General features: G+C 37.1%; 1 protein-coding gene across 1 annotated transcript in view; it reads left to right on the top strand.

Moving 5' to 3' along the window:
* The first annotated feature begins 1,491 nt into the window (after positions 1-1,491).
* Positions 1,492-25,020, top strand: part of LOC134810802 (MAM and LDL-receptor class A domain-containing protein 1-like) — a 52,228-nt gene continuing 28,699 nt past the window's right edge. The window contains exon 1 of the mRNA XM_063816835.1: positions 1,492-1,765. Within this exon, the coding sequence (XP_063672905.1) occupies positions 1,751-1,765 (15 nt within the window). The 5' untranslated portion in view covers positions 1,492-1,750. The remainder of the gene's footprint in view (positions 1,766-25,020) is intronic.

Raw genomic sequence — 25,020 nt, 5'->3', positions numbered from 1 at the left:
GAACTGTATGTTAAGGTTTGTTTTGGCTTGTTGGTTATATCAGTACTTATCAAATGAATTATCTGGGAAGAGAGGAGAGGATCTTATTAAAATACAGGCTCTTATTCGGTAGGCCTTGGGTGGGCCTTGAGGTTCTGCATTTCTTTCTTTCTCTTTCTTTCTTTTTCTTTCTATTTCTTTCTTTTTCTTTTTTCTTTCTCTTTCTTTCTTTCTCTTTCTTTTTCTTTCTCTTTCTTTCTTTCCCTTTCTTTCTTTCTTTCCTTCCTTCCTTCCTTTCTTTCTTTCCTTCCTTCCTTCCTTCCTTCCTTTCCTTCCTTCCTTCCTTCCTTCCTTCCTTCCTTCCTTCAGACAGAGTCTCACTCTGTAGCCAAGGCTGGAGTGCTGTGATGCCATCTTAGCTCACTGCACCCTCTGCCTCCCAGGTTCAAGCAATTCTCCCACCTCAGCCTCCGGAGTAGCTGGGACTACAGGGGTGCACCACCATGCTCAGCTAATTTTTGTATTTTTAGTAGAAATAGGGTTTCACCACATTGGCCAGGCTGGTCTCGAACTCTGGAGCTCAAGTGATCTGCCCACCTCAGCCTCCCAAAGTGCTGGGATTTTAGGTGGAGCCACCATGCCCAGCTGAGGTTCTGCATTTCTATCAAGCTTGCAGGTGATGCCCATGCTGCCAGCCCTTTGAGTAACAAGGGGGCTATATTACCGAGCTTGGCTGAACATTGGGATCATCTGTGGAGCTTTAAAACTACTAATGCTGGGCTCTCAACCCCAGAGATTGCAATATCATCAGTCTAGAATGCAGTTTGAGTACTAGGATTTTGAAAAGCTTCATAAGTGATTCTATTTTGTAGAAATATTGAGAACTACTAGATTGGATGATATTGAATCCAATTTTAAAACAAGGTGTAGCAATAAATGTTCTTCAGCCCTGTGTTGCTGACTTTTTAGAAAGTCAGTTTTGTAGCTCTAGAAAGAATCTGGCTGCATCCATGGATGACCTCCAGATCTCTGCTTAGCATGACTGGGTAATTTCTCCAATGTCTCCAGCACATGCTGTCACTTAACAGCAGAAAGAGAATTCCTACTTTCAGGAGAAAAGTCATTCCTGAAGATTACAGTTAAAATATGCCTACAGATGATGAGGTTGTAGTAAATCAGTCCCCTTGCTCTCTGAGCTTGTTCTAAGTTACAGGAAGCAGAAGAAGCAGAGAAGCACTCCATTTCTTTTTTCTTGTAATCTCTAGCATGTTCATATGCATAGTTTCTGAGTCAGTAGCAAACTAAGAACTTCTTGTGTGATTCAAGCTAACCCCTCGATTATCAGAAGCAGATGTTTCAAACGACTGAAGATCAGTGAGGCATATCCTATTTACAGGTTAATAATTGACTACTAGATGCAGGTGCACCAAATGGTCTTAGAGACATTAGATAGGAGAGACAATGTCAGTGCTCCCCCTACCCTGCCTCCCCTAATCTAAAGCCTACTCTGTTTCTTTTATCAAGTGATTGGCTGTATGTTAACAGAGCCTGGGGCACTTTCCTGTTGAAATGCCTTTAATCCCAAGCAACTGGATTGATTTTTTTTTTTTTTGGATGGTTTAGATTGGACAACTGATTACTGGACAGAATGGCATCTTGTCTACACCTGCGGTCTCCTGCATTATCAGGAAGATCAAGGCAGCTGGTGGAATCATTCTAACAGCCAGCCACTGCCCTGGAGGACCAGGGGGAGAGTTTGGAGTGAAGTTTAATGTTGCCAATGGAGGTATGTGGTTCAGCATATGCCTTAATAATCACGATTTCTTTCCTCTTATATTATTATAGTCTCACAGTGACCCTTTGATGATAGACAAGCAAGGTGCAGAGGACCTAGCTCAGAAAAATTTAGTGAGGTGCCCAAAGTGACCCAACAAAGAAGTGGCATGAAGGGCTCATGAACCCATTTGGGTGGTCTCTTGGTCCCCTGTACTCTTCAGCATAAACTATTGAATAGTTGATGCTTATCTGATATGGAAGGACTCTGAATTTTAACATTAAAACATACCCTGAAGGTCGTTGTCTAAATGACAATGACCCTCATTTTACACATGAACAAATCAAAGGCCTGAGAGGCTGAGATACTGCTGAAGGCCACAGGGTTGATCAGGGTCAGATTAATGATTTTTAGCCCAAATCCTGGGCTCTCTTTTTCCTACAGTGTTGACTTTCTCTCACAATCATAGAATTGTTTCACTTTTTCTTATATTCACAGCAATTTATAGTTTGGGGGTCCTTAGTGGAGGGGGTGGGATATATGTATGGAGTAAATTTCTTTTAAAAATTGAACACACAAAAAAATAGGGAGAATAAGAAATAGATAACATGTACCCATTATCTTGTTTTTCTATTTTGCTTATCTTTTTTTCTGAAGAATTTTAAAGCAAATTATAGCACAAGAACATTTCACACCCAAATATTTTTGTATGCATCTCTTAAAAAGAAAGACACATTGCTGCATGACCGTGCTAACATACCTAACAATAATAACATTAATTCTCCAATATCACCTGAAAACTAATCTATAGTCAAATTTTTCAATAATCCCCAAAATATTATTATTTATAGCTGTTTTATTCAAATCAGGATACATCTAAGGATGCCATGCATTTGCTTGGCAAGTCTCTTAAATCTCTTTTAATCTAGAACGCTGAGTTTGCATGAATGTGGGTAGGAGCCAAATTTTAACCAGCAACAGTTACCATTATAAATTATTCCTCATCCCAGGCAAAGCAGTGCATTCTGAAGGGAAAACTTATTATCTATCCCTCCTTGTAGACGTTTTACACGTTATCCAAACAAGAAAGTGTATTCATGTTGAATATTTAAAAAACAATATTGTAACCACAAAGCAGAAAACTAAACCACCAAACCACAAAGGTAGACAACAATAGAGGAAGAAGAGAACAAATTATCTACAAAGTAACCAGAAAACAATTAGCAAAATGGCAGGAGTAAGTCTTTTACTATCAATAATAACCTTGCTGGTACATGGGCTAAACTGTCCAATCAAAAGATATAGAATGGCTGAGTGGATCAACAACAAGATCCAACTAGATGCTGCCTACAAGAGACCCATTTTTAAACTTTAAGAATAGGCATATATTGAAAGTAAAGGGATAGAAGGAGATATTCCATGAAAACAGACAGTTACCAAAAGAGAGCAGGGATGCCTATACTTATATCAGATAAAACAGACTTCCAGTAAAAAGCTGTTCCAAGAGACAAAGAAGGTCATGATTTAATGATAAAGAGGTCATCTTATCAAGAGGACATAACAATTGTAAACATACATGCATCCAAAATTGAAGCACTTAAATATGTAAAGCAAATATTAGTGGACATGAAGGAAGAAATATACAGCAATATAACACTAATAGGGGACTTCAGTACTCCACTTGCAACAATGGAGAGATCAACCAGACAAAAAATTAACAAGACAACAATAAATTTGAACTATACTTCAGACCAAATGGACCTATCAGACCTAGATACATCCAACAACAGCAGAATATACATTCTTCTCTAGCATACATAGAACATTCTCCAGGATAGACCATATGTTAGGCCACAAAATAAACCTTAACAAATTCAAAAAGATTGAAATCATGTCTAGTATTGTTTCCAACCACAGTAGTGTGAAGCTAAAAATCAATAACAGGAGGAATCTTGGAAAATTTACAAATATGTGGAAATTAAACAACATGCTTATGATGAACTAATGGGTCAAAGAAGAAATCAAGAGGGAAATTAAAAAATATTTTGAGATTAATGACAATGGAAACACAATGTATCAAAACCTACAGTATGCAGCAAAGTCAGTTCTAAGAGAGAAGTTTATAGCAATAAATGCCTAGATTAAAAAAGGAAAAAGATCTAAATAAGTAGACTAACACTATGCCCCAAGGAGCTAAAGAAAGAACAAACTAAACCCAAAGTGAGCAAAAGGAAGGAAATAATGAAGATCAGAACAGAAGCAAATAAAATGTAGTATAGTAAAACTATAGAAAATATAAATAAAATCAAAAGTTGGTTCTTTGAAAAAATAAAATCTACAAACTCCTAGCTAGATTCACTAAAAAAAGCAGACTCAAATAAATAAAATCAGAAATGAAAGTGGAGACATTGCAATAGATACCTCAGAAATAAAAATGGTCATAAGGGATTATTATGAACAATTTTATGCCAACAAATTGGAGGACCTAGAAGAAATGGATAACTTTGCTGCTACTCAGATACATTTTATTTCAAAAACATACACTAAGGTGTTGCTGTAGGATCTTTCCAAAAACGTATTCACACAGAACTTTCAATCACACTGAGCCATATTTGAACAATCTTTCAAGGTCAGCTCTGGCATAAGCTAACATTATACCATTTAACTCAGAAATTTCTTTAGTATTTGATTAATGGGTTTATGTTTGATATGTAATGTAATTTTCTAATGCTAAATCAAGTGGTAATTTTGTTAGTCAAGTTGATTTAGTGGCTTGGGAAGAAAGCTTTTAATGTTCCCCTAATTTTTCTTACCTTTGACATGATCCTTCACATGTCTTATTTTGCTTAGTGATTTTTCTTTTTTTTTTTTTTTTTGAGACAGGGTCTTACTGTACCACCCAGGCTTGAGTGCAGTGGTGCGATCACAGCTCATTGCAGCCTTGACCTCCCAGACTCAAGCTATTCTTCCACCTCAGCCTCCCAAGTAGCTGGTACTACAGGCACATGCCACCAAACTTGGCTAATTTTTGTATTTTTTGTAGAGACAGAGTTTTGCCAAATTCTCAGGCTGGTCTGGAATTTCTGGGCTCAAGTAATCCTGCCTTGGCCTCCCAACATGCTGATATTACAGACATAAGCCACAGTACCTGGCCAGTTTTCTTTTTTAAAAAATCTCTTGGTTATTAATTTGAAGCCTTCCTTTTCATAGCTGTGCTCCTTAATTGGGAGCAAATATGAATGGACCACAACTTAGCCAATTTTCTATATACGATCTTTGCCATCCTAATTTAAAGGAATATTAATTCTTTCTTTTCCTCTTTCATTCCACAAACCTGTATTGACTACATCTAAGTTCTAAATGGTGCACTGGATGTTGAAAAAGTTGATGATGAGCAAGAACAAAATTCCTCCTTTCAGGAGACTTACAGTTCAATATGGGAAATATAATTTGTTAAAATATAAAAGTGCAATTGTGTTACATGCTGTACGAAGTACATGTTGACATGTGAGTATATAATAAATGGGCTGGAGACCAGAGGATTGCCAAAGAGAATGGGCCTCCTGCTGAGATGAAAAGTTGAACAGGGATTAGTTGGCGAAAGTGGAGGGACGATCCTTTCTAGGCAGGAGGAAGAACATGCACAGAATCTCTGAGGTGTGATGCAACAAAGTCTATATAAAAAACTGAAGAAAGGTCTAATGTGGCTTAAATACAGAAGCTAGTAGGAGAGGAGTTGAAAAGAGGCTGGAGAAGTAGAAAGTGTCTGCATTCTGCAGGAACTTATATTGTATAAAAAGAATTTCTCTTTATTCTAAGTGCAATGTGAGTCATAGAACCCCAGCCCTGAGGACTTTTGCAGTTTAAATAGCAATCTTGAGTAGTTTTCAAGTTTTTATTTTTTATAATTCTTCAGAATTCCTTTATTAAATAAACTCTTACATGAAACTTGAGATGGATGCATAGGTGGGTGGGCAGATGGATGGATGTATGGGTGGATGTTTGGATGAATGGGTGGGTGAATGGATGGGTTGGTGGGAGGGAGGGAGGTAAAACAATGGGAACAGTGTAGTTAAGCAGACACACCCTAGAGCCAGACTACAAAGGCTCGAATCCTTGCCTTGTCATTTACTAGCTGTGTGACCTTGAGTAGTCACTTAGACATTCAGCACTTCAGTTTCTCATCTGATGATGGGCATAGAAGTTGAAACCCATGTCATAGGAATATTGTGACTACTGCATGAGTGAATGCGAAGCATTTATGATGGCACCTGGGGCAGTGGGTACTCTGTAAATGTTTCCTATTATTATTATTATTTGAGACGGAGCCTCACTCTGTTGCCAGGCTGGAGTGCAGTGGTGCAATCTTGGCTCATGCAACCTCCACCTCCCAGGTTCAGGTGATTCTCCTGCCTCAGCCTCCCAAGTAGCTGGGACTACAGGCACACACCACCATGCCCAGCTAATTTTTGTATTTTTAGTAGAGAGAGGGTTTCACCATGTTGGCCAGGATTGTCTCGATCTCCTGACCTTGTGATCCAACCCCCTTGGCTTCCCAAAGTGCTGAGATTACAGGCGTGAGCCACTGCACCCAGCCTCCTGTTATTATTATTACTGCTGACTGAAGCTGGGGAGAATCTCCCCTGTCCTGACCAGTGCAATTCCTGAGACATCAGAGCTCCTGGGAAACATTGCTTTTAGGCCACTTAACTAGTTCCTTTTCTTATTTAATGGAGCAGATAATGAGGCCCAGAGAGAAGATATCACTTGCCCAGGCTCACACAAAGCCAGATTTTGAACCCAGGTCTCCTGGCTCTTGGGCTTTGTGATTCTCAGAGATCTTTCTGCATGTGATGAAAATCAAGGCAGTACATGAGGAATTTGAGAAGGTCCAGCAACCTGTGGCTCTAACCTTGACTGAGCTGCTCTCTCTGCTCCTGGACCCCTCCAGGATGGGTCCAGAGCCTTCTGCTAATGAAGTAGCAACTCAAACTCTCTTCTGGAGCGGCGATGGAGGTGGATGAAGGCAGTGAGCTATGAGCTTAGTTCACACTTGGACCATGTCTTAAGAGCATAGGATACAAGGTGTGACCTGCAGTACATGCAAAGTGCGGTGATTAATTCACAGATAAGCCTTGTCAGCTTCCCCTCATACCCTCCCTCTCACTCTTGCTCTGACATATTAGAGCAACTGTCTCTCTCCTCTCCAGAAAGATAGGCAATCACAGGCAGTGGTGCCCCTCTGATATTTATGTGGGATCTCCAAGGTGATGGAGGAGAGAGGCCTTTAGTTTGTATCAAAACCAGAAGAACTGTTTATCTTCTATCAGGTGACAACCCTTCATTCCTTTACTTAACACATTGATTAGCATCTGCTATGTGGCCATGTGCTAGGCAGGGCCACTTTCTGAGTCCTGCGAAGTCAGTTGCATAGTGTCCTGCACTTGAAAGTGCCCCACATTCGGTTTAACACTCTGCTGTCACATTAATAACGATATCTCTACACTTCTGTTTTGTCAGCGAAGTCCTGTAGGACAAGGGGGCATGCACAGGAGCAGAGGAGCCACATGTGATGTGTGTGGCCGCCATTCCCTGCCGCCCCATTCACATAATCTTCTCCATGCCTCTGGGGAGCCATGCTGTGGGATGTGCAGGAAACTCAGCATGCTGTGAGTAGAGGCAGGGTTGTTAGTCAGTGACTGAGTGAGCGGGGCACTAACCAACTGGAGAGGCCTCACTTTCCACTGAAACCAGAATGTGCTTGTACCCAGAAAGAAGGCAATGACATTTGAAGAGACACAAATGACTGAGGAGCTCTGTTGTATCCTCTTATTGGAGTTACTTCCCTGTGCTAACCGACCCCCGTGTTGAGATGACATGAAAGGAAATGGCAGGACACTATGGCCACAGTGCCCTGAGGGTGCCCAATCTCGTCTCAGAAGCTAAGCAGGGCCTGGCCTCGTTAGTACTTGTATGGAACAAGGAAAGGGGAAGAGAGAGCAGCCTATAGCTCCTGTCCTTTCAGTCCTTCCTTAGTGTCCATGATCCCAAGGTAGGGAGTGTTGCTGGTGTGTGTGGGTGTCAGGAAGTGAGATAGAAAGAGCTGAGCTAGTTTTGTGCAGCGTATCTACTGTTTTAGCAAGAATGAAATACATACACATGGATGAGCTATGGAATGTGAACTGTGTAATTGTGTTGATTCTACGTATGAGGTCAATGCTAATATTTTCATTTATACCTTGCATCCTACAATATAAAAACAAACGTTAAAAAGTCACGATAATTTAAATTTATTTTTTATTTTATTTTATCTTATTTTTTTTAGTTGGAGTCTCGCTCTGTCACCCAGGCTGGAGTGCAATGGCATAATCTTGTCTCACTGCAACCTCTGCCTCCCACATTCAAGCCATTCTCCTGCCTCAGTCTCCCGAGTAGCTGGGATTACAGGCATCCGCCACCATGCCCAGCTATTTTTTTGTATTTTTAGTAGAGATGGGGTTTCACTATGTTGTCCAGGCTTGTCTCGAACTCCTGACCTCATGATCCGCCCACCTCAGCCTCTCAAAGTGCTGGGACTACATGCGTGAGCCATTGCACCCAGCCTTAAATTTGTTTTTTAACTTAGCATGACATTAAATAGCAAATAAAAATACCATGACAAGTCAAGTGAGAGAGAACACAGAAGAAAGGAAAACACTGTATGTTTGAGCACCTTCAATGACACTTTTTCCTGCTCTTTGAACAAAAGCACTGCATTTTCATTTTGCCCTGGGCCTCATGTTACGTAGCTGCTCCTGGTGTTAGGTACCCGGACGCACCACAAACGAAACAGATTCGTTCCCCACAGAGCTTATTAGTCTAGTGAGAGAAACATACTTTGAATAGTCCCAGAAATACATCATTATAAGATAAGTCTATGAAAGAAGTGTAGAGCATTCCTATTCTTGTCTCTGAACAGGGCAGACTTCTTAGAGGAAGTGAAATTTGAACTGCGATGTGAAGAATGAGCAGGAGTTAGTGAGGTGAAGATGAGAGAAGGAGTGTTGCAAACACAGGTCAGTCTGTGCAAAGGCCCTGAGACACAAGGAGCCTAGAACCACGGCTCGAAGACAACTGTCTGGCTGGGGCATGGCTCGTCTTACAGATCACATTAAGGAACAAATAATTATGTTAAGAGTTATGGGCTGCCATTAAGGATTTGGATAAGAGAGTCTTACAATCACATCTGTGTTTTCGAAAGGCCTGACACTGATTGGTACATGGAGTACAGCCTGAAGGGAACAAGACTTGTTAGAAAGGAAGCTATTGGCTGGGTGTGGTGGCTCGCGCCTGTAATCCCAGCACTTTGGGAGGCTGAGGTGGGCAGATTACTTGAGGCCAGGAGTTCGAGATCAGCCTGGCCAACACGGTGAAACCCCGTCTCTACTAAAAATACAAAAATTAGCGGGTTGTGGTGGTGAGCACCTATAATCCCAGCTGCTTGGGAGGCTGAGGCAGGAGAATTGCTTGAACCTGGGAGGCTGAGGTTGCAGTGAGCCTAGACTGCACCACTGCACTCCAGCCTAGGTGACAGAGACTTCCTTTCCAAAATAAAAAAAAAAAAAGAAAGAAAGAAGAAAGACAGAAAGGAGGCTATTGCAGTAATGCAAGTGAGAGACCATGGTGGCTTAGGCAATGGTGGAGATGGAGGAATTTGGGGGAATTGATTGGGTTCAAGAAATAGGCAGGAGGAAACACGATGGATTGGGTGGGAGTAGGGAAACAGATGAGAAGAGGTATCAGGAAAGCTGCCTAGGTTTCTGGTCTGTGCCACTGTGTGGATGATGAGAGAATGTGTCAGCGGTGGAGGCCAAGGTCTGAAAGTGGAGGGGGGAAGAGTGAGAGAGAAAATTGTAAGTTTACCTTTATGTTCAGCTGAGGTCCTTTCGAAACATACAAGCAGCAGTATGAAGAATTCCATTGATATATTTGTCCGGAGCCCAGAGTGAGGTTTAAATAAGAAGAAATAAACTCGCTAGTAAAAATTGCAGACACACAAAAGGCTTGAACAGGCACTTCAAAAAATAGATTTTCCAAATGACCAATAAACACATAAGTACTCAACATCATTAGCCATTAGAAAAATGCAAGTTAAAACCACAATGAGATACCATTTCACACTAGAATGACTAAAATTTTAAAAGACTGACAATGCTAAATGTTCCCAGGATGCAGAACAACCAAAACCCTCATATATTATGGGGGACATGGAAAATTGTACAACTCCTTTGGAAAACAGGTAGTTTCTACAGAATTTCAATATATACATACGATACAACTCAGCCATTGCATTCCTATTTACCCAACAGAAATAAAATCATTTGTCTACTGAAAAATTTGCAAAATAATGTTCATTGCGGCTGTAGCCATTATAACCCTCAAACGGAAACAACCCAATGTGCATGGATTGTGAATAGATGACAAATGGTGGTCCATCTATACAATGGAATATTGTTCTTCAACAGAAACAAACTACAGGTCCATGTAACAACATGATGAGTGAAAGAAGTCAGATGTAAAAAAGTACATATGTATGATGCAATTTATACGACACTCTAGGCAAAACTAATCCTTAGTGATGAAATCAGATCTGAGGTTGCCTGGGGCAGAGATGGGGGTAGCTGACTGCAAGGAGGTGTGGGGAGGGTTGTGAATTTTGGGGAGTGATGGAGCTGCTCTGTATCTCAATTGTGATATGGTTACACAACTGTATGCATTTGTCAAAACTCACAGAACTACACTCTAAAACGTATACATTTTACTGCATGTAAATCTTACCTTAATTAAAAATTAAAAAAATTGAAGATGTGGATTTAGGTAAGATTCACTAAGTGATAAAGATAGAGTTGAGTTACAAGAGAATTGTTATCTCCATCTTGCATGGGAGAAAAATGAAGCTCAGAGAAGTGAAGTGGCTTCCCAAGATCACACAGCTACTAAGTAGCACAGCTGGGGCTCAAAGCCAGAGCCATGTGATCAGATGGCCCATATTCTTTTTGTTCCCTACCATCAACCAAGCTCAGGCCCATGGCTAAGCATGATGGCCAAGCAGGGAGGAGGGTCAGCTCCTCTTCAAGGAAGAAAACAGCATGCTGTTCTTTATATATGTAAATGATGTTCTGTTCCTCACCCATCACCACTAACCCTAACCCTAACCCTAACCCTATAATATATATATATTATATATATATAATTCACTTGTTTGTTTTTAGACACATAGGTTGATTCCATATCTGATTATTAGAAATAGTGCTACAGTAAACATAAGAGTGCAGATATTTTTCAAACACAATGATTTCATTTCCTATGGATATATACCCAGTAGTGGGATTGCTGGGTTATGTGATCGAATGATTGGTTTTTTTTGTTTTTTTTTTTATTTTTTAGCGAACTTCTATAAAGTTTTGCTTAATGGTTGTACTAGTTTACAATCCCATCAACAGTGTGTAAGTGTTCCCTTTTCTCCACTTCCTTGCCAACTCTTGTTATCTTTTACCTTTTTGGTAATAGCCATTCTAATGGGTGAACTGGTATGTCATTGTGGTTTTGATTTGCATTTCCCTGATGGTTAGTGATGTTGAACATGATTTTATTATATATTCGTCTTGACCATTTCTATATTTTCTCTTGTGGCATGTCTTTTAGTTTATTTTGTCCTTCTTTTTTTTTTTTTTTGAGAAGGAGTCTTGCTCTGTTGCCCAAGCTGGAGTGCAGTGGTGCAATCGGGGCTCACGGCAACCTCCATCTCCCTGGTTCAAGCAATTCCCCTGCCTCAGCCTGCTGAGTAGCTGGGGTTACAGGCACACGCCATCATGTTTGGCTAAATTTTTATATTTTTAGTAGAGAAATGATTTCACCATATTGGTCAGGCTGGTCTCAAACTCCTGACCTCAGGCAATCCACCTGCCTCAGCCTCCCAGTTTTGCCCATTTTTAAATAAGTTATTTATGTTTTTGCTGTTGAGTTGTTTAAGTTTCTTATATAATCTGGGCATTAACTCCTTAGCAGATGTATAGTTTGCAAATATTGTATCCCATTCTGTAAGTTGTTTTTTCACTCTGTTAAGTTTCCTTTGCTGTGCAAAAGCATTTTAGTTTGATGAAACCCCATTTATCTATTTTTGCTTTTGTTGCCTGTGCTTTTGACGTCTCATTTAAAAAATCCTTGTACAACCCAAAGTTATAGAGAATTTCCCACATGTTATCTTCTAGTAGTTTTTCATAGTTTTCAATCTTACCTTTAGGTCTTTAATCGCATTTGAGTTGATTTTTGTATAAGGTAAAACATAGGGGTCTAATTTCATTATCCCACATTAGATATCCAATCTTCTCAGTACCATTTAATGAAGAGACTGTCTTTACCCCTGTGTGTGCTCTTGACTCCTTTTTTGAAAATCAGTTGACTTTAGGTATGAGAATTTATTTCTGAGCTGTATATTCTCTTCCATTGGTCTATGTGTTTGCTTTATGGCAGTGCCATGCTGTTTTGCTTACTATGGCTTTGTAGTATATTTTGAAGTCAGGTAGTGTGGTGCCTCCAGCTTTGTTATTTTTGCACAGTATTGCTTTGGTTATTTGGGGTCTTTTCTGGTTTCATACAAATTTTAGGGTATTTTTTTCTATTTCTCTGAAGAATTTCATTGGTATTTTGATAGGGATTGCATTGAATCTGTAGGACATTTTGTTAGTATGGTCATTTCAATAGTATCAGTTCTTCCATTCCATGAGTATATAATGTCCATTTTTTGTGTATCATAAATTTTTCCATCACTGTGTTATAGTTTTCATTGTAGAGATCTTTCACGACCTTGATTACATTTATCTGCAGATTTCTTGGTAGCTATTGTAAATGGAATTCCTTTCTTGATGACTTTTTCAGATAGTTCACTATTAGTGTATAGAAACACCACTGAATTTTCGGTGTTGATTTTGTATACTACAACTTTACTGAATTTATTTATTATTTCTAGTAGTTTTTGGTCAAGTCTTTAGGGTTCTCACTCTATATAAGTATATATAGAAAGAACCCTAAAGAGAGAGAGATCATATATATCTATATGATCATATATATAGATGTATACATATGTATGTGAGATCACATTTTCTACAAAAAGAAACAATCTGACTTCCTTCTTTCCAGTTTGGATCCCTCTTATTTATTTCTTTTGTCGAATTGCTCTGGCTCTGACCTCCAGTACTATGCTAAATAGAAGTGGTAGAAGTTGACATCCTTATCTTCCTCCATATCATAGAGGAAAAGCATTTAACTATTCACCATAAATAAGATGTTAGCTGTGGGTTTGTCACATATGGCCTTTACTGCGTTGAGGTACACTCCTATACCTACTTTCTTGACAGTTTTTATCATAAAGGAATGTTGACTTTTGTCAAGTGTTCTTTTTGCATCTGTTGAAATGATCACATGGTTTTTGTTTTTCTTTCTATTGTGGTGGTGTATCATATTTACTGATTTGTGCATGTTAAGCCATCCTTTCATCCCTGGGATGAATCCCACTTGATTATAGTGAATACTCTTTTTAGTGTGCTGTCGAAGTCAGTTCACTTGTATCTTGTTGAGAATTTTTGTAACTATGTTCTTCAGGAATATTGGCCTGATATTTTCATTTTGTGCATGTCTTTGTCTGGTTTTAGAATCAGGATATTGCGAGCCTCATAAGATGAGTATGGAAGTATTCCTTCCTCGTTACTTTTGTGGAAAAGTTTGTGGAGAATTGGTAGTTATTCTTTAACTGTTTGGTAGAATTCAGCAGTGAAGACATCAGGTCCTGGGTGTTGGTTGTCGTTGTTGTTGTTTTGATGGAAGATGTTTTATATCATTATTGATGTGTTCAGATGTTATATTTCCTCACAATTTAATCTTGGTAGTTGTATGTGTGCAGAAATTTATTCATTTTATTCTACATTATCAAATTTGTTGGCATATAGTTATGAGTAATGTCTTACAATCCCTTATATTTCTGTGGTGTATCAGTTGTAATGTCTCCTTTTTCATCTTTTATTTATTTGAATTTTCTCTCTTTTTGTCTTAGTTTAGCTAAAAGTTTGTCAGTTTTACCTTTACACTTTGTCTTATTTATCTTTTGAAATATTTTTTAGTGTCTGTTTCATTTATATCTGCTGTGAGCTTTATTATTTCCTTCCTTCTACCAATTTTGGGTTTAGTTTGTTTTTGATGTTCTAGTTACTTGAAGTGTATAATTTTCCTTTGTGATTTGAAAATCTTTCTTCTTTTTTGGTGTAGGCTTTTATTGCTATAAATTTCCCTCTTAGAACTGCTTTTGCTACTTTCCATAGGTTTGGGTATGTTGGATTTTCATTCTTACTTGTCTCAGTGACTTTTGAAATTTTCCTATTAATGTCTTAATGAGACCTATTGATTTCTTGGGTGCATGCTATTTAATTTCCATGTTTTTATAAAATTTCCAAGGGCTTTCCTGTTGTTGATTTCTGGCTTTATATCACTGTAATCAGAAAAGATACTTCATATGATATCTGTCTTCTTAAGTTTGTTAAGACTTATTATGTGTCATAATGTATGATTGGTCCTAGAGAATGTTTGGTGTACAGTTGAGAATAATTTGTATTCTGCAGCTGTTGGATGATGTATTTGTCTGTTTTCATACTGCTGATAAAGACATACCCGAGACTGGGTAATTTACAGAGAAAAAGAGGTTTAGTGGACTCATAGTTCCACGTGGCTGGGGAGGTCTCCCAATCATGATGGAAGGCGAAAGGCACATCTTACATGGTAGCAAACAAAATAGAATTGAGAACCAAGTGAAAGGGTTCCCCCTTATAAAACCATCAGATCGTGTTAGACGTATTCACTACCACAAGAACACTATGGGGGAAACTGCCCCCATGATTCAATTATCTCCCACTGATTCCCTCCCACAACATGTATGAATTATGGGAGCTATAATCAAGATGAGATTTGGGTGGGGATATACAGCCAAACCATATCAGGTGAGATCTTCTTTACCTGCTAGGTCCATTTGGTCTGTGGTATAGTTTGAGTCTGTCATTTTTTGGTTGATTTTCTCTTCATATAATCTGTCCATTTTTAAAGTGGAGTGTTGAAATTTCCTACTAATATTGTATTGCAGCCTATCTCTACCTTTAAATCTAATATTTGCTTTATATATCTGGTTGTTCTGGTGTTGGGTACATATATAGTTACACCTAAGTGATATATATGTTATGTCCTCTTATTGAATTGGGCCTTTTATCATTTCATTATACAGTGACATTCTTTTTTATATAGTTTTTTTATTTAAAGCTTTTTAAAATATGACATGACTGTGGCTACTCCTGCTTGCTTTTCATTTGTTTGCATAAAATATATTTTTCCATCTCTTCACTTTCAGTCTATTTGTCTTTAATAGTGAGGTAAGTATCATGTAGGCAGCATATAGGTGGGTTTTGCTATCTGAATCCATTTATCCACTTTATATCTTTTAATTAGAGTTTAATCCACTTCTATTCAAGTTTATTATTGATAAATTAGGACTTCCTTCTACCATTTCATTAGTTGTTTTTTAGATTACTTGTTCACTTCTTCCTTTCTTATTCTTTATCTCTCTAGTTTGGTGGTTTTCTGTGGTGCTAAGCTTTGTTTCTTTTCCCTTTTTGTGTGTGTGTGTGTGTATCTGCTGTAATTTATTTCTTTCTGGTTAGTGAAACTAACATACAGAGTCCTGTATTTGTAACAGACTATTTTACACTGATAACAACTTAACTTCTGTCACATAAAAATACTCTTGACTTCTCCCCCCCACACACACACAATTTATATTTTTGTTACCTTACATTGCATCTTTATGAATGGTAGACTCCATGGAACATAGGATCTATGTCACAACTAAATAAATTATTTAATGGCAGCATTAAAGCAGCCCAAAGAATGTGAAAAACTGGTGTGGGTGTATTTAACTTTTTAAAAGCTATGTTTCATAATGTTTTCATTAAAAAGTCTTTATCAGTTTGCTAATGCCTAATTTTTACAACCAGCCACCATAGATTTTACAGGATAAATATATTATTTCAGTAGTAATTGAAGCAGAATTTTTGTTGCTCTTCTTACCCTTAGAGATTGTGTATTATCCTCAGACGTAATTCTTTGATTTTTTTTCTTTTCATGTTGTTACACATAGTTACCAACAATCAATGTGAGAATAACCTTTGAATATTTTCAAGCATTAAGATTTGTTTATACAGCTGCACAATTAGACAACCAACACTCTTGGGTCTTTACCTCTCAGCATACACCTGATTATTAACTTAAAGGTATGATGGGAAAAGTATCAATTTTTCTTGGTCACCTAGATTTAGAAATATGTAATAACCATAAGCTTGGGTCTGCTTCTTCAGAAGCCTAGGAAGTGGAGTGATGGTTCTCTGAAGAGGCTGGAAACAAAGTATGTGTTTCCAGAAGGCTTAATAGAATATGTTGAGACATAGGCCATTAACACAAAAGTGAAAGAAATGCAAAAAAAGTATGAAAGTAAGGATTTGAGAAGGGAAATTTTATTTTTAAGTCTAAGATTCCTATGAATTATATGAAAGTAAATGTCCTATCCTTAAAATTAGCCAAAGGAAGCACTTTACTTATCAATATGATATGACTTTTCATACTCTTATCTAAAGATATCCTAAACTAAGATTCAGTTTTCTAAGAAAAGACCTTTTACTCATGCTTTAAAGCATGTTAGAGGATTCCTATCACATCACATCATGTTGTTTACATGTATGATTTAAACTGCATTTATTCTTCAACTCACTGGTTCCTTAGGCTTCTTATCTTTCCTTGCACGCTTAGATAATTTTATGTAAAATTGATTTTTAGAAGTTTAGTTGCTGGGCGTAGTGGCTGTCACCTGTAAACCCAGTACTTTGGGAATTCAAGGCAGGTGGATTGCTTGAGTCTTGGAGTTTGAGGCCTGCCTGGGAAAGATGACAAACCCCATTTGTACAAAAATAAAAATATTAGCTGGATATGGTGGCACATGCCTGTGGTCCCAGCTACTCCAAGGCTGAGGTGGGAGGATGGCTTGAGTCCGAGAGGCAGAGGTGTGAGCCAAGATCATGCCCTGCTCTTCAGCCTGGGCAATGAAGCCAGACCCTGTTTCAAAAAAAAAAAATCTAGTGAGATTTGATTTCTATTTCTATGTGATTCAAAACTAGGAGAGCTTCAAGGCTAATGACTATTAAAAAATGGCCATTGCTACTTGCATTTTCTATGAAGCCAGCATACACAGCAACATGCAACGTGCAACCTAAAAACCAAGCTATTTAATATGTAGCTTAGATTTCAGGTTTGAATGTCTTTGAGGTTTGATTATTGCAGAGATCAATTGCCAGACCAAATATAGACTAATTCTGTATTTGGTCTTTTTATCATATGAAACATCCCAGCCTTGGGTATAAATTAAGAGCAAATACGGATGTCCTTGTCAGGTGGTTGCTTCTCTGCACCTCCCGTAGGTGGCCAGTGAACTAAGACCATCAAGAGAGGAGAAGTCACAATAGTATCTTAGATGGTGTTAAATTACATTACAGTAACTCATGAACTCTGTACGTGAGCTTGCATCATTGCTGGAGCATACCTCTTAGAATCCAAGGGATGAAAAGCAGGTACAAATAAATTGTGTATTGAGTGGCTTTCAGACTGCACTAGAATTAATTTTGTTTCAGTGTTGAAATGTTGTCATGGAAGAAGTCCTAGATTCCACATGAGCTTATACACTGAGAGTTCACAATGAGATGCAGCATTATTTTTAACTATAATCTAGGTAATGTGAGGAACTGGAGAAAGCAGAATAGATTCTTAGGAAGTAGAGATAAAGAGAGAGCTCATCTAAATTACAAATGATTTTTTTGTGTAGGCTTTAGCTGATTTTATAGGAGACTACAAGGTACAAACTGAATCCTCAATAGACTAGGGAAAACATAGCAAAAATTTTCTTTTGAGCAATAAAATAAATAAATGTATGCATATTGTATTCTCCCCACATTGCATGGTTGAATAGAAATTTGATTTAAGAGGAACTGATAATTCATTCTTATCTCAGTTATCAGGTCAAGTAATTTATATTCCTAGGACTTTTATTTGCATGTGTGTGAAAAAGTATAAAACATCTCAGTTATCAGGCAGAGGACTTGATATCCCTGGGAATCCACTTGTCCTTTTTAACACAGAACTTAGATTAGATTAGTAGCTCTTAAATTTTCCTAATTATCAGAAAAACCTAAAGTCTTATACAAAAATGTAGATTCCCTACAAACACCAATATCAAAAGCTCCAGAGGAGAATCCTAGGAATCTGTATTTTTAGCAAAAGCTGTTAGTGATTCTGATGGTAAGAAAGACAAATTGGGGAAACATTAGATTAAGTGATGTGTAAAGTAAGTGCCATGCTATTGAATGTCACAATATATTTTAAAAATTTCTTGAGATGAGTTGTAAATGTGACAATTCATTCTAGCTTATCTCCTAAATAGCATCAAGTACCCTATATTCTCTCTTTAAATTTCATTACAAAGATGCTAACTTAAATGCAGTCACTGGAAGGTAGCTGAATTATATAAAATGATGATGTGTCAAACAGTTAATAAGAGCTTTTGTTAATGGTGAAGATTATATCTGTGCTTTTAGTTCTGTGGTGTCAATACAGTATCCCTTTCTAGTTGGTAGACAACTGACTATATTAGTTTGCTGATACTATCTCAATAGAATATTCCAGACCTCTCTCCCTCTACTTTATCTGCTTAGCAAACACTTCTATCCTTCATTTTGTTCAAGTAGATTTCCTTTCCTGATAACCATATTTTGATAAACAGCTAGCATAAATATTCAGACACATGTAGAGTTATATTTTCATTTTGTATTAAGTAACTGGCATTTTGTTTTATGGTTACTTTATGGGGATACTGTCCAGGTCACTGAAGACCAGACACAAGCTGAATATACCCAGAGGGGGAGACACCATAAGAGGCTGGCATGAGGCGCTAGTGCTTATTTCCTTCTGCTGTAAGATGCCTGGGCATGAAGGGGGAAAAGCCTGGATGTAATTTGATCTGGAATTTCTGACCTAATGCTTTAAAGGGATTTCTGATTTGAGGCACTGCTTGAGACAAACTCATCCTCTTAAATAGGAGCCTGGGGCAGTGGCTGGACATCAGAGTACAAGAACAAAAAATAGAACTCAGGCTTATCTTGTGACAGATGAAGCTGAGGTGATTGCTTGAATATTTACCCCAGGCATAACTGAGATAAAAGACCATCCTGCTGAGCTGCCAGATAATGCAATGATAATGGTTTTGATAAGTAATTCCCAGTTTTCAGGGAAAGTAGTATACTAATTTGTCAGAATTGAATACTTAATTTTTATTTCTATATGTACAAAAATGTGATGCTTGATCAGTTTGGGAAAAGCATTAATGGACAATTTCATCAGTTTGATATAAAGGGATGCTCTCTATCACTGAGCTTAATATGAATATGTGGCTCTATACAACAGTGTGTTTCTTTTTTCTTTAGTTGTGTGACTTACTGCCATCAAAAATCCCATTATACAAATGTGTATAATGAGAAAGGCTGCCACCTGGTTTAGTGAAATTATGATGAAAGATGTTTAGCAAAACTTTGACCAAATATATAATCAAAAATAGTTGATTTGCACAGCTAGTCTACATAGTGCCTAGAATCTCATGAACTGAAGATCTAGAAAGTTCTTGCAAATGGAATTTTTTTAAATAGAAAAGCCAAAGGGCTTGTTGGTTGTACTACTGCCACATCTTCACAAACTGAAAAAGAAATACAAAAACAAAAAGCCTTAAGAAATTAATGACCCTCAACATGTTCAAAAATTAAATTACTCCATTAAAAATATTCTCTTAACATTCATCACATTAAGAAATCACATAAGTAATGAAATAGCTGTTAAATATTCAAGGATAACTTGGGTTGCAAGGGCTTCCAAAGGTATAAACCACCAAAGAGATTTTACTCTAGATTTCTAGAATTAAAATTATCTATTTTTTTCAAGCAGTTAAGGAGTGATGTTTAGTTTCTATGTTAAAGAGTTTGCAACACTTATGACTATTCCTGTGTTCTTATGATTCTTTGGTCTTGTAAGGTCTGTTTTATATATATTAGCCTTATTGTAAAGAGAAATTTATGTTAAATTATAGATTTTGATGAACTAAATTCCCCCACCCCCAAACTACATTATAATGTGCACATCATGTCACAGTTAATGTTCAACATACCCTCAAATACCATTTTGGGAATCAGAGGCTTAAGTGACACCAAAGCATTTCCACATGTAAATAATAAAAAAGATAACATTAACATTACATTTTTATTTTCAAGGAAGTCAGATTTGAAGAGCAATTACAAAGTGGACAGGAACTTGACAATAAAAACTTAAAAGTTACATTTCAAATGAAATACTATAACTTTTAAAGAAGAAAATGTTATTAACAGCATTAATTTTGTTAAAATAAAAACTTTACCCACGTTAAATTTAACATAATTTAATTGAGCAAGGAAAGATTCATGAATTAGGCAGCACTCAGAACCAGGAGAAGTTCAGAGAGCTCCACCCAGTAACATGGGCAGGCAGTATTTGTAGACAGAAAAAGTAAGTGACATACAGAAACAGCTTGATTGGTTAGAGCTCAGCATTTGCCTTATTTGAGCATGGTGTGCTAAGGCCTTTGCTTTATATGAACATGGTTTAATCATTTGTGCTGAACTTTGGCTGCTGTGATTGGCAGACACTCGGTTACAAGAGTATACGCTTAGATTGCTGGTTGTTTACATACTAAGGTTGCTGTTTGCTATGTAGGGATTCAAAGTACTACGTAATAACTATGGAGGAAGCTTTAGGCCAAATTAAATTTAATCTAACAGTTTCAAAAGCAGGTATTATTTTCACTAAAATGAGATTTTAAAATCTAAATTGAAAAAAGTGTTTATTTTGGAAAAACATTTATTATTACAGAACTTGTTCCTCTTGTAAGGGTCCAAAGTCAGTTACATAATGAATATTAAGGTGCCATGAAAAAAAAATAAAATGTGACACATGTAGAAAATGTTATATTATTAGTATAGTGCTAACCACTTGGTAGATGTTACAATTTTATAGTAAGAATTAATAGTTGTTTAAATATAAATAACTGTTTAAATTGGTTTTGTATTATTTGTATAGCTTCCTCTGTCATTTGACACCTATTAGTGACTATGTGATCAGTAAAAAAAGCAAGAAGCCTTGTAAAAGAGAAAGTGAAAGTAAAAATTTGAAGCGTTTGGACTTTTTAAACCAGTCAAGAATTAGACTCTTTGACTGTTTGGACATCATTTAACCAATGGTCTTTCTATGGGCCTATGGATGAGTTATTTAAATTTTGTGGGTCTCATTTATTCAGATCTAAACTAAGAATTTTAGATTCTAAATGTTCTCTATGGACCCATTTAGTATTAAAATGATAGATTTTAAAAACTATGTTGTAAGACTGGCCACAACTAATAGCTATTATACAAATGTATAACATATATGATATACGTGTATATCATATATGTGTATATGTTTTAATTTATATTATATATTTTATAATATAAATTATATGTTATATATTTTATAATATAAATTATATGTTATATATTTATATTAAATATATTTATATGATATATAATATAAATTCAAACATATACACACATATGTGTGTATATGTCTCTGTGCACATACACATATATATGCATACACACATACGTGTGTGTATGTGTGTATATATATTTCTTTTAATTCATCTAACAAATGAAATTGATATTACTCCAGATAGAAAGTGATGCTTGATAAATAACCGAAGATTGAAGGAAAGGACTTGGAAATGCAGGCATAAGTTGGGGAATGGAAAAAGGAGGACAGTCATGGCAAAACTATATAAATGTAGGTAGAAATCGAATTGGAATCCAGGAACTAGGCCATGTAAGGAAGAGAAAGACACGGTTTCAAAGTAAAAGGATGCAGGATTTGTCAGCAGTTTAGATAGTAGTGTGAAATATTAGCGTAATCAGTATCTTTGGCACATGTTTTTTTTTTGATAATTGTATGTCATGTAAAACAGATGGGATATGGCATGGCACCAAGTGTAACACCAACAGTTTTAGTTGAAAGGGGAAGTTTCTTTTTTTCTTAAAATACATTAAGAGCTTATAATGTGCTAGTTACTGTGCTGGATGCTGTGTTTGCAGCGCTTGTGTCCTTCAGTGTCCCTCCTGGAGGTTGTCCTTAAAGTCTCATAGAGAAGACGAACATTAAATGCACAAATACTTATGTGATTATAAACAATAAGAAGTTTGTAAAAAGAAAAAGAAAATAGCCTTAGCTTGAGTGGTCAAGGAAGGCTTCTCTGAGAAAGTAACATCTAACCTGGAACTTCAGATACAATTTCTAATTCACAATAACTAATGAGTGGGTATGTGGGACATTGAGCTAGAACAAAAGACAAATATGGGTTAGTTAAGGTTTAAGTAGAGTTTAAATCTATCTTTTTTTATTTCTACTTTAGGTCTACATCAGTGTTAAGTTGCTACATAGAAACATAAAAATGGGGGAAATTTGGGATTTGGTGTCTCCTTTTACAAAGAGAATGAAAGGCATGTGATGATTTTTTGTAGAAAGACTTGTATATTAAAATAATAAATTAGAGTTCAACTCTTTTCCTTAAATATTACCTTTAATGATATGGAAGATAAAATTAGTCTGATGGGAAAAAAGTGACATTTAAGAATTTTAAAACTATGCTTCCTAAATAAGAATTTAATTTTGGCATGGGTGAGCCTATTGATCGGACAGTAGTGCATTGTATTCTGTTAAAATTTTATACCTTATTATGTCATTTTTAGATAATAAAAACACAATTTAATGAAAATTTTAATCAATAGCTCTGAACCTTCTTCACTTTTTTCTAAAATATCAACCAGACTTTTTTCAATTAAATCATTCATTGTAACCTTTAGTAAAATAGGTTCCATATAATTTTTACGATTTGGAAAAACTGAGAATAATTTGTCCTCATTCACATAATATATGAGATGCGAAGTGGGTTACAGGGTATATGGGTTCTCAGAGGGTATTTTAAAATAGCATGTGAGTGTGCAGAGTTTCAAGTAGCAAACTAATTTCAAGATGATCAACACTGATTCTTTTTAAAATTTACTTAGACAGGTTTCAGGAAGGCATTGTTATATATCAGAGGCAAAAACACAAATGTGCCCCAATTTGGGCCCTTTTTTTGCGCATCTAAAAACACACAGAGGAAAATGGAACTGAAATGAACTTTGTGGTTTGTGAATCCTTTAAAAACCGCAAAAAGCAAATTAATCTCATATGACTTGAGTACTTAGAGATGATGTGTGTGATGATATGTGTAAGACATTTGTTTAGATTCCAAAGTAATGATCAGCTCCCCACATCCTCCCTCTCTCTACCTCTCTCTCTCTCTCTCAATGTGTGTATTCTCTTTCACTCAACAAGATTAGCAGGAAGAATTCTCTGTAAGTAAAAAATCATGTCTGAGGTTGTGAATGGCCCAATTTCTTAAATCTTTTTTTATTTCTCTTTTAATATTATTATTATTATTTACTCTCTGCCCTCAACGCAGCAGAGACCTTGATGGGAAAAGGCTTTGTGGGCAAGCATCAGGTGGGTAGTTGAATCTGCAAGACTCTAACAAATGAGACTCCTTCCTTCAGAAGAGTATGAAATGAGACATTTTATAAGGGGAGGGGAAGCTGAGTTGATTTAACCATTCCAGTGTGCAGATACATTAGAAAAGAATTAAGGGATCGTAATGCTTCCACAAATGAAATATTTCAACCATGTAGCACCATCCAAGTGCCCTGTTTGGAGATAATTCTCCACAGATTTCTTCTGTTTGGCACAGTTCAGCCTTTGAGCAAAGGGCGTATTTAAATGGTCTTTACCTTGAGACATTTGCTTACATTCCAGAGTAAAAATAAGCTCTTCTTGCCACCTCTCTTTCTCTGGAGGGGAGACTGGGCAGACATGCCAGCAGCCTATTCCAGCTAGAGTCTCCTCATTTTGTATTTCTCTCCTATGGTGTGACTGCCTCACATGCAGGTAAACATCCCTGCCTCCTCATATTGCCCTGTGGGAATGGAAGGTACTTCTCTGGCTGTTGCTTTTTCCTGTCTTTCTGTATCAGGGATCTAGTGTCTTATATCAGTGTATATATATGAAATAGTGGCAAATTTACTCATTAGCTTCCAAGTAGGGTAAAATCTCAGGCCCTTCATGCTTTCTGATTTGAACTGTGCAAGGAATGGCAAATCCAAATAACTATGGGAACCAGACATGGGACATGAATTGAAAGAAGTAGGTGATATGGTTTGACTGTATGTCCCCCACTTAAATCTCTTGTTGATTTGTAATCCCCAGTGTTCGGGGCAGGACTGGTGAAAGTGATTGGATCATAGGGGTGGATTCCCCCTTGCTGTTTTCATGATAATGAGGGAGTTCTTATGAGATCTGGTTGTTTAAAAGTGTGTCGCACTTTCCCCCCTTCCCCTTCATTCTCTTCCTCCTACTCCAGCCATGTAGGAAATGCTGGCTTCCGTTTGCCTTCTGCCATGATTGTAAGTTTCCTGAGGCCTCCCAAGCCATGCTTCCTGTACAGGCTGTGGAACTGTGAGTCAATGAAACCTCTTTTCTTTATAGATTACCCAGTCTCACATAGTTCTTTACAGCAATATGAAAACGAACTAATAAAGTAGGTGAAGTTTAAAATAATGAATGGCAGCTGACAACCTTGGTGTGGGTGCATAATAGGGAGGACTAGTGTCTGCAGCAGCTGAGGAGCAATGTCTTCTTGTGAGATATCCTACTTTTAAAATATTGGCAACCAATCTGACTCAAGAGCACTCATGGAGTTAAACTAAACTGTTATGGACTGGGTCCAGCCCAAGGGCCACCATTTAGTCTTCTCTATCGTAAATGGTGAGATAGTCAAGGATGGGGATGAATTTATTCCTTCCTGTTAACTGTGGAATCACTTGGCACAATGCCTAAGTAGGCACTCATTTTTCTTTTTTTAATCAAAAGTTCTCAGCAAGCTATAAGCCAGACATTAGCTAAGAAGAAATACAATATAATGCCAAAAGATCAACATAAATTTTGTTATG

Source organism: Pan troglodytes, chromosome 7 (assembly GCF_028858775.2).
Source record: "Pan troglodytes isolate AG18354 chromosome 7, NHGRI_mPanTro3-v2.0_pri, whole genome shotgun sequence".
NCBI lineage: Eukaryota > Metazoa > Chordata > Mammalia > Primates > Hominidae > Pan > Pan troglodytes.
Note: the sequence above shows the minus strand (reverse complement) of the source record. Positions and strands in the feature narration are given on the sequence as shown.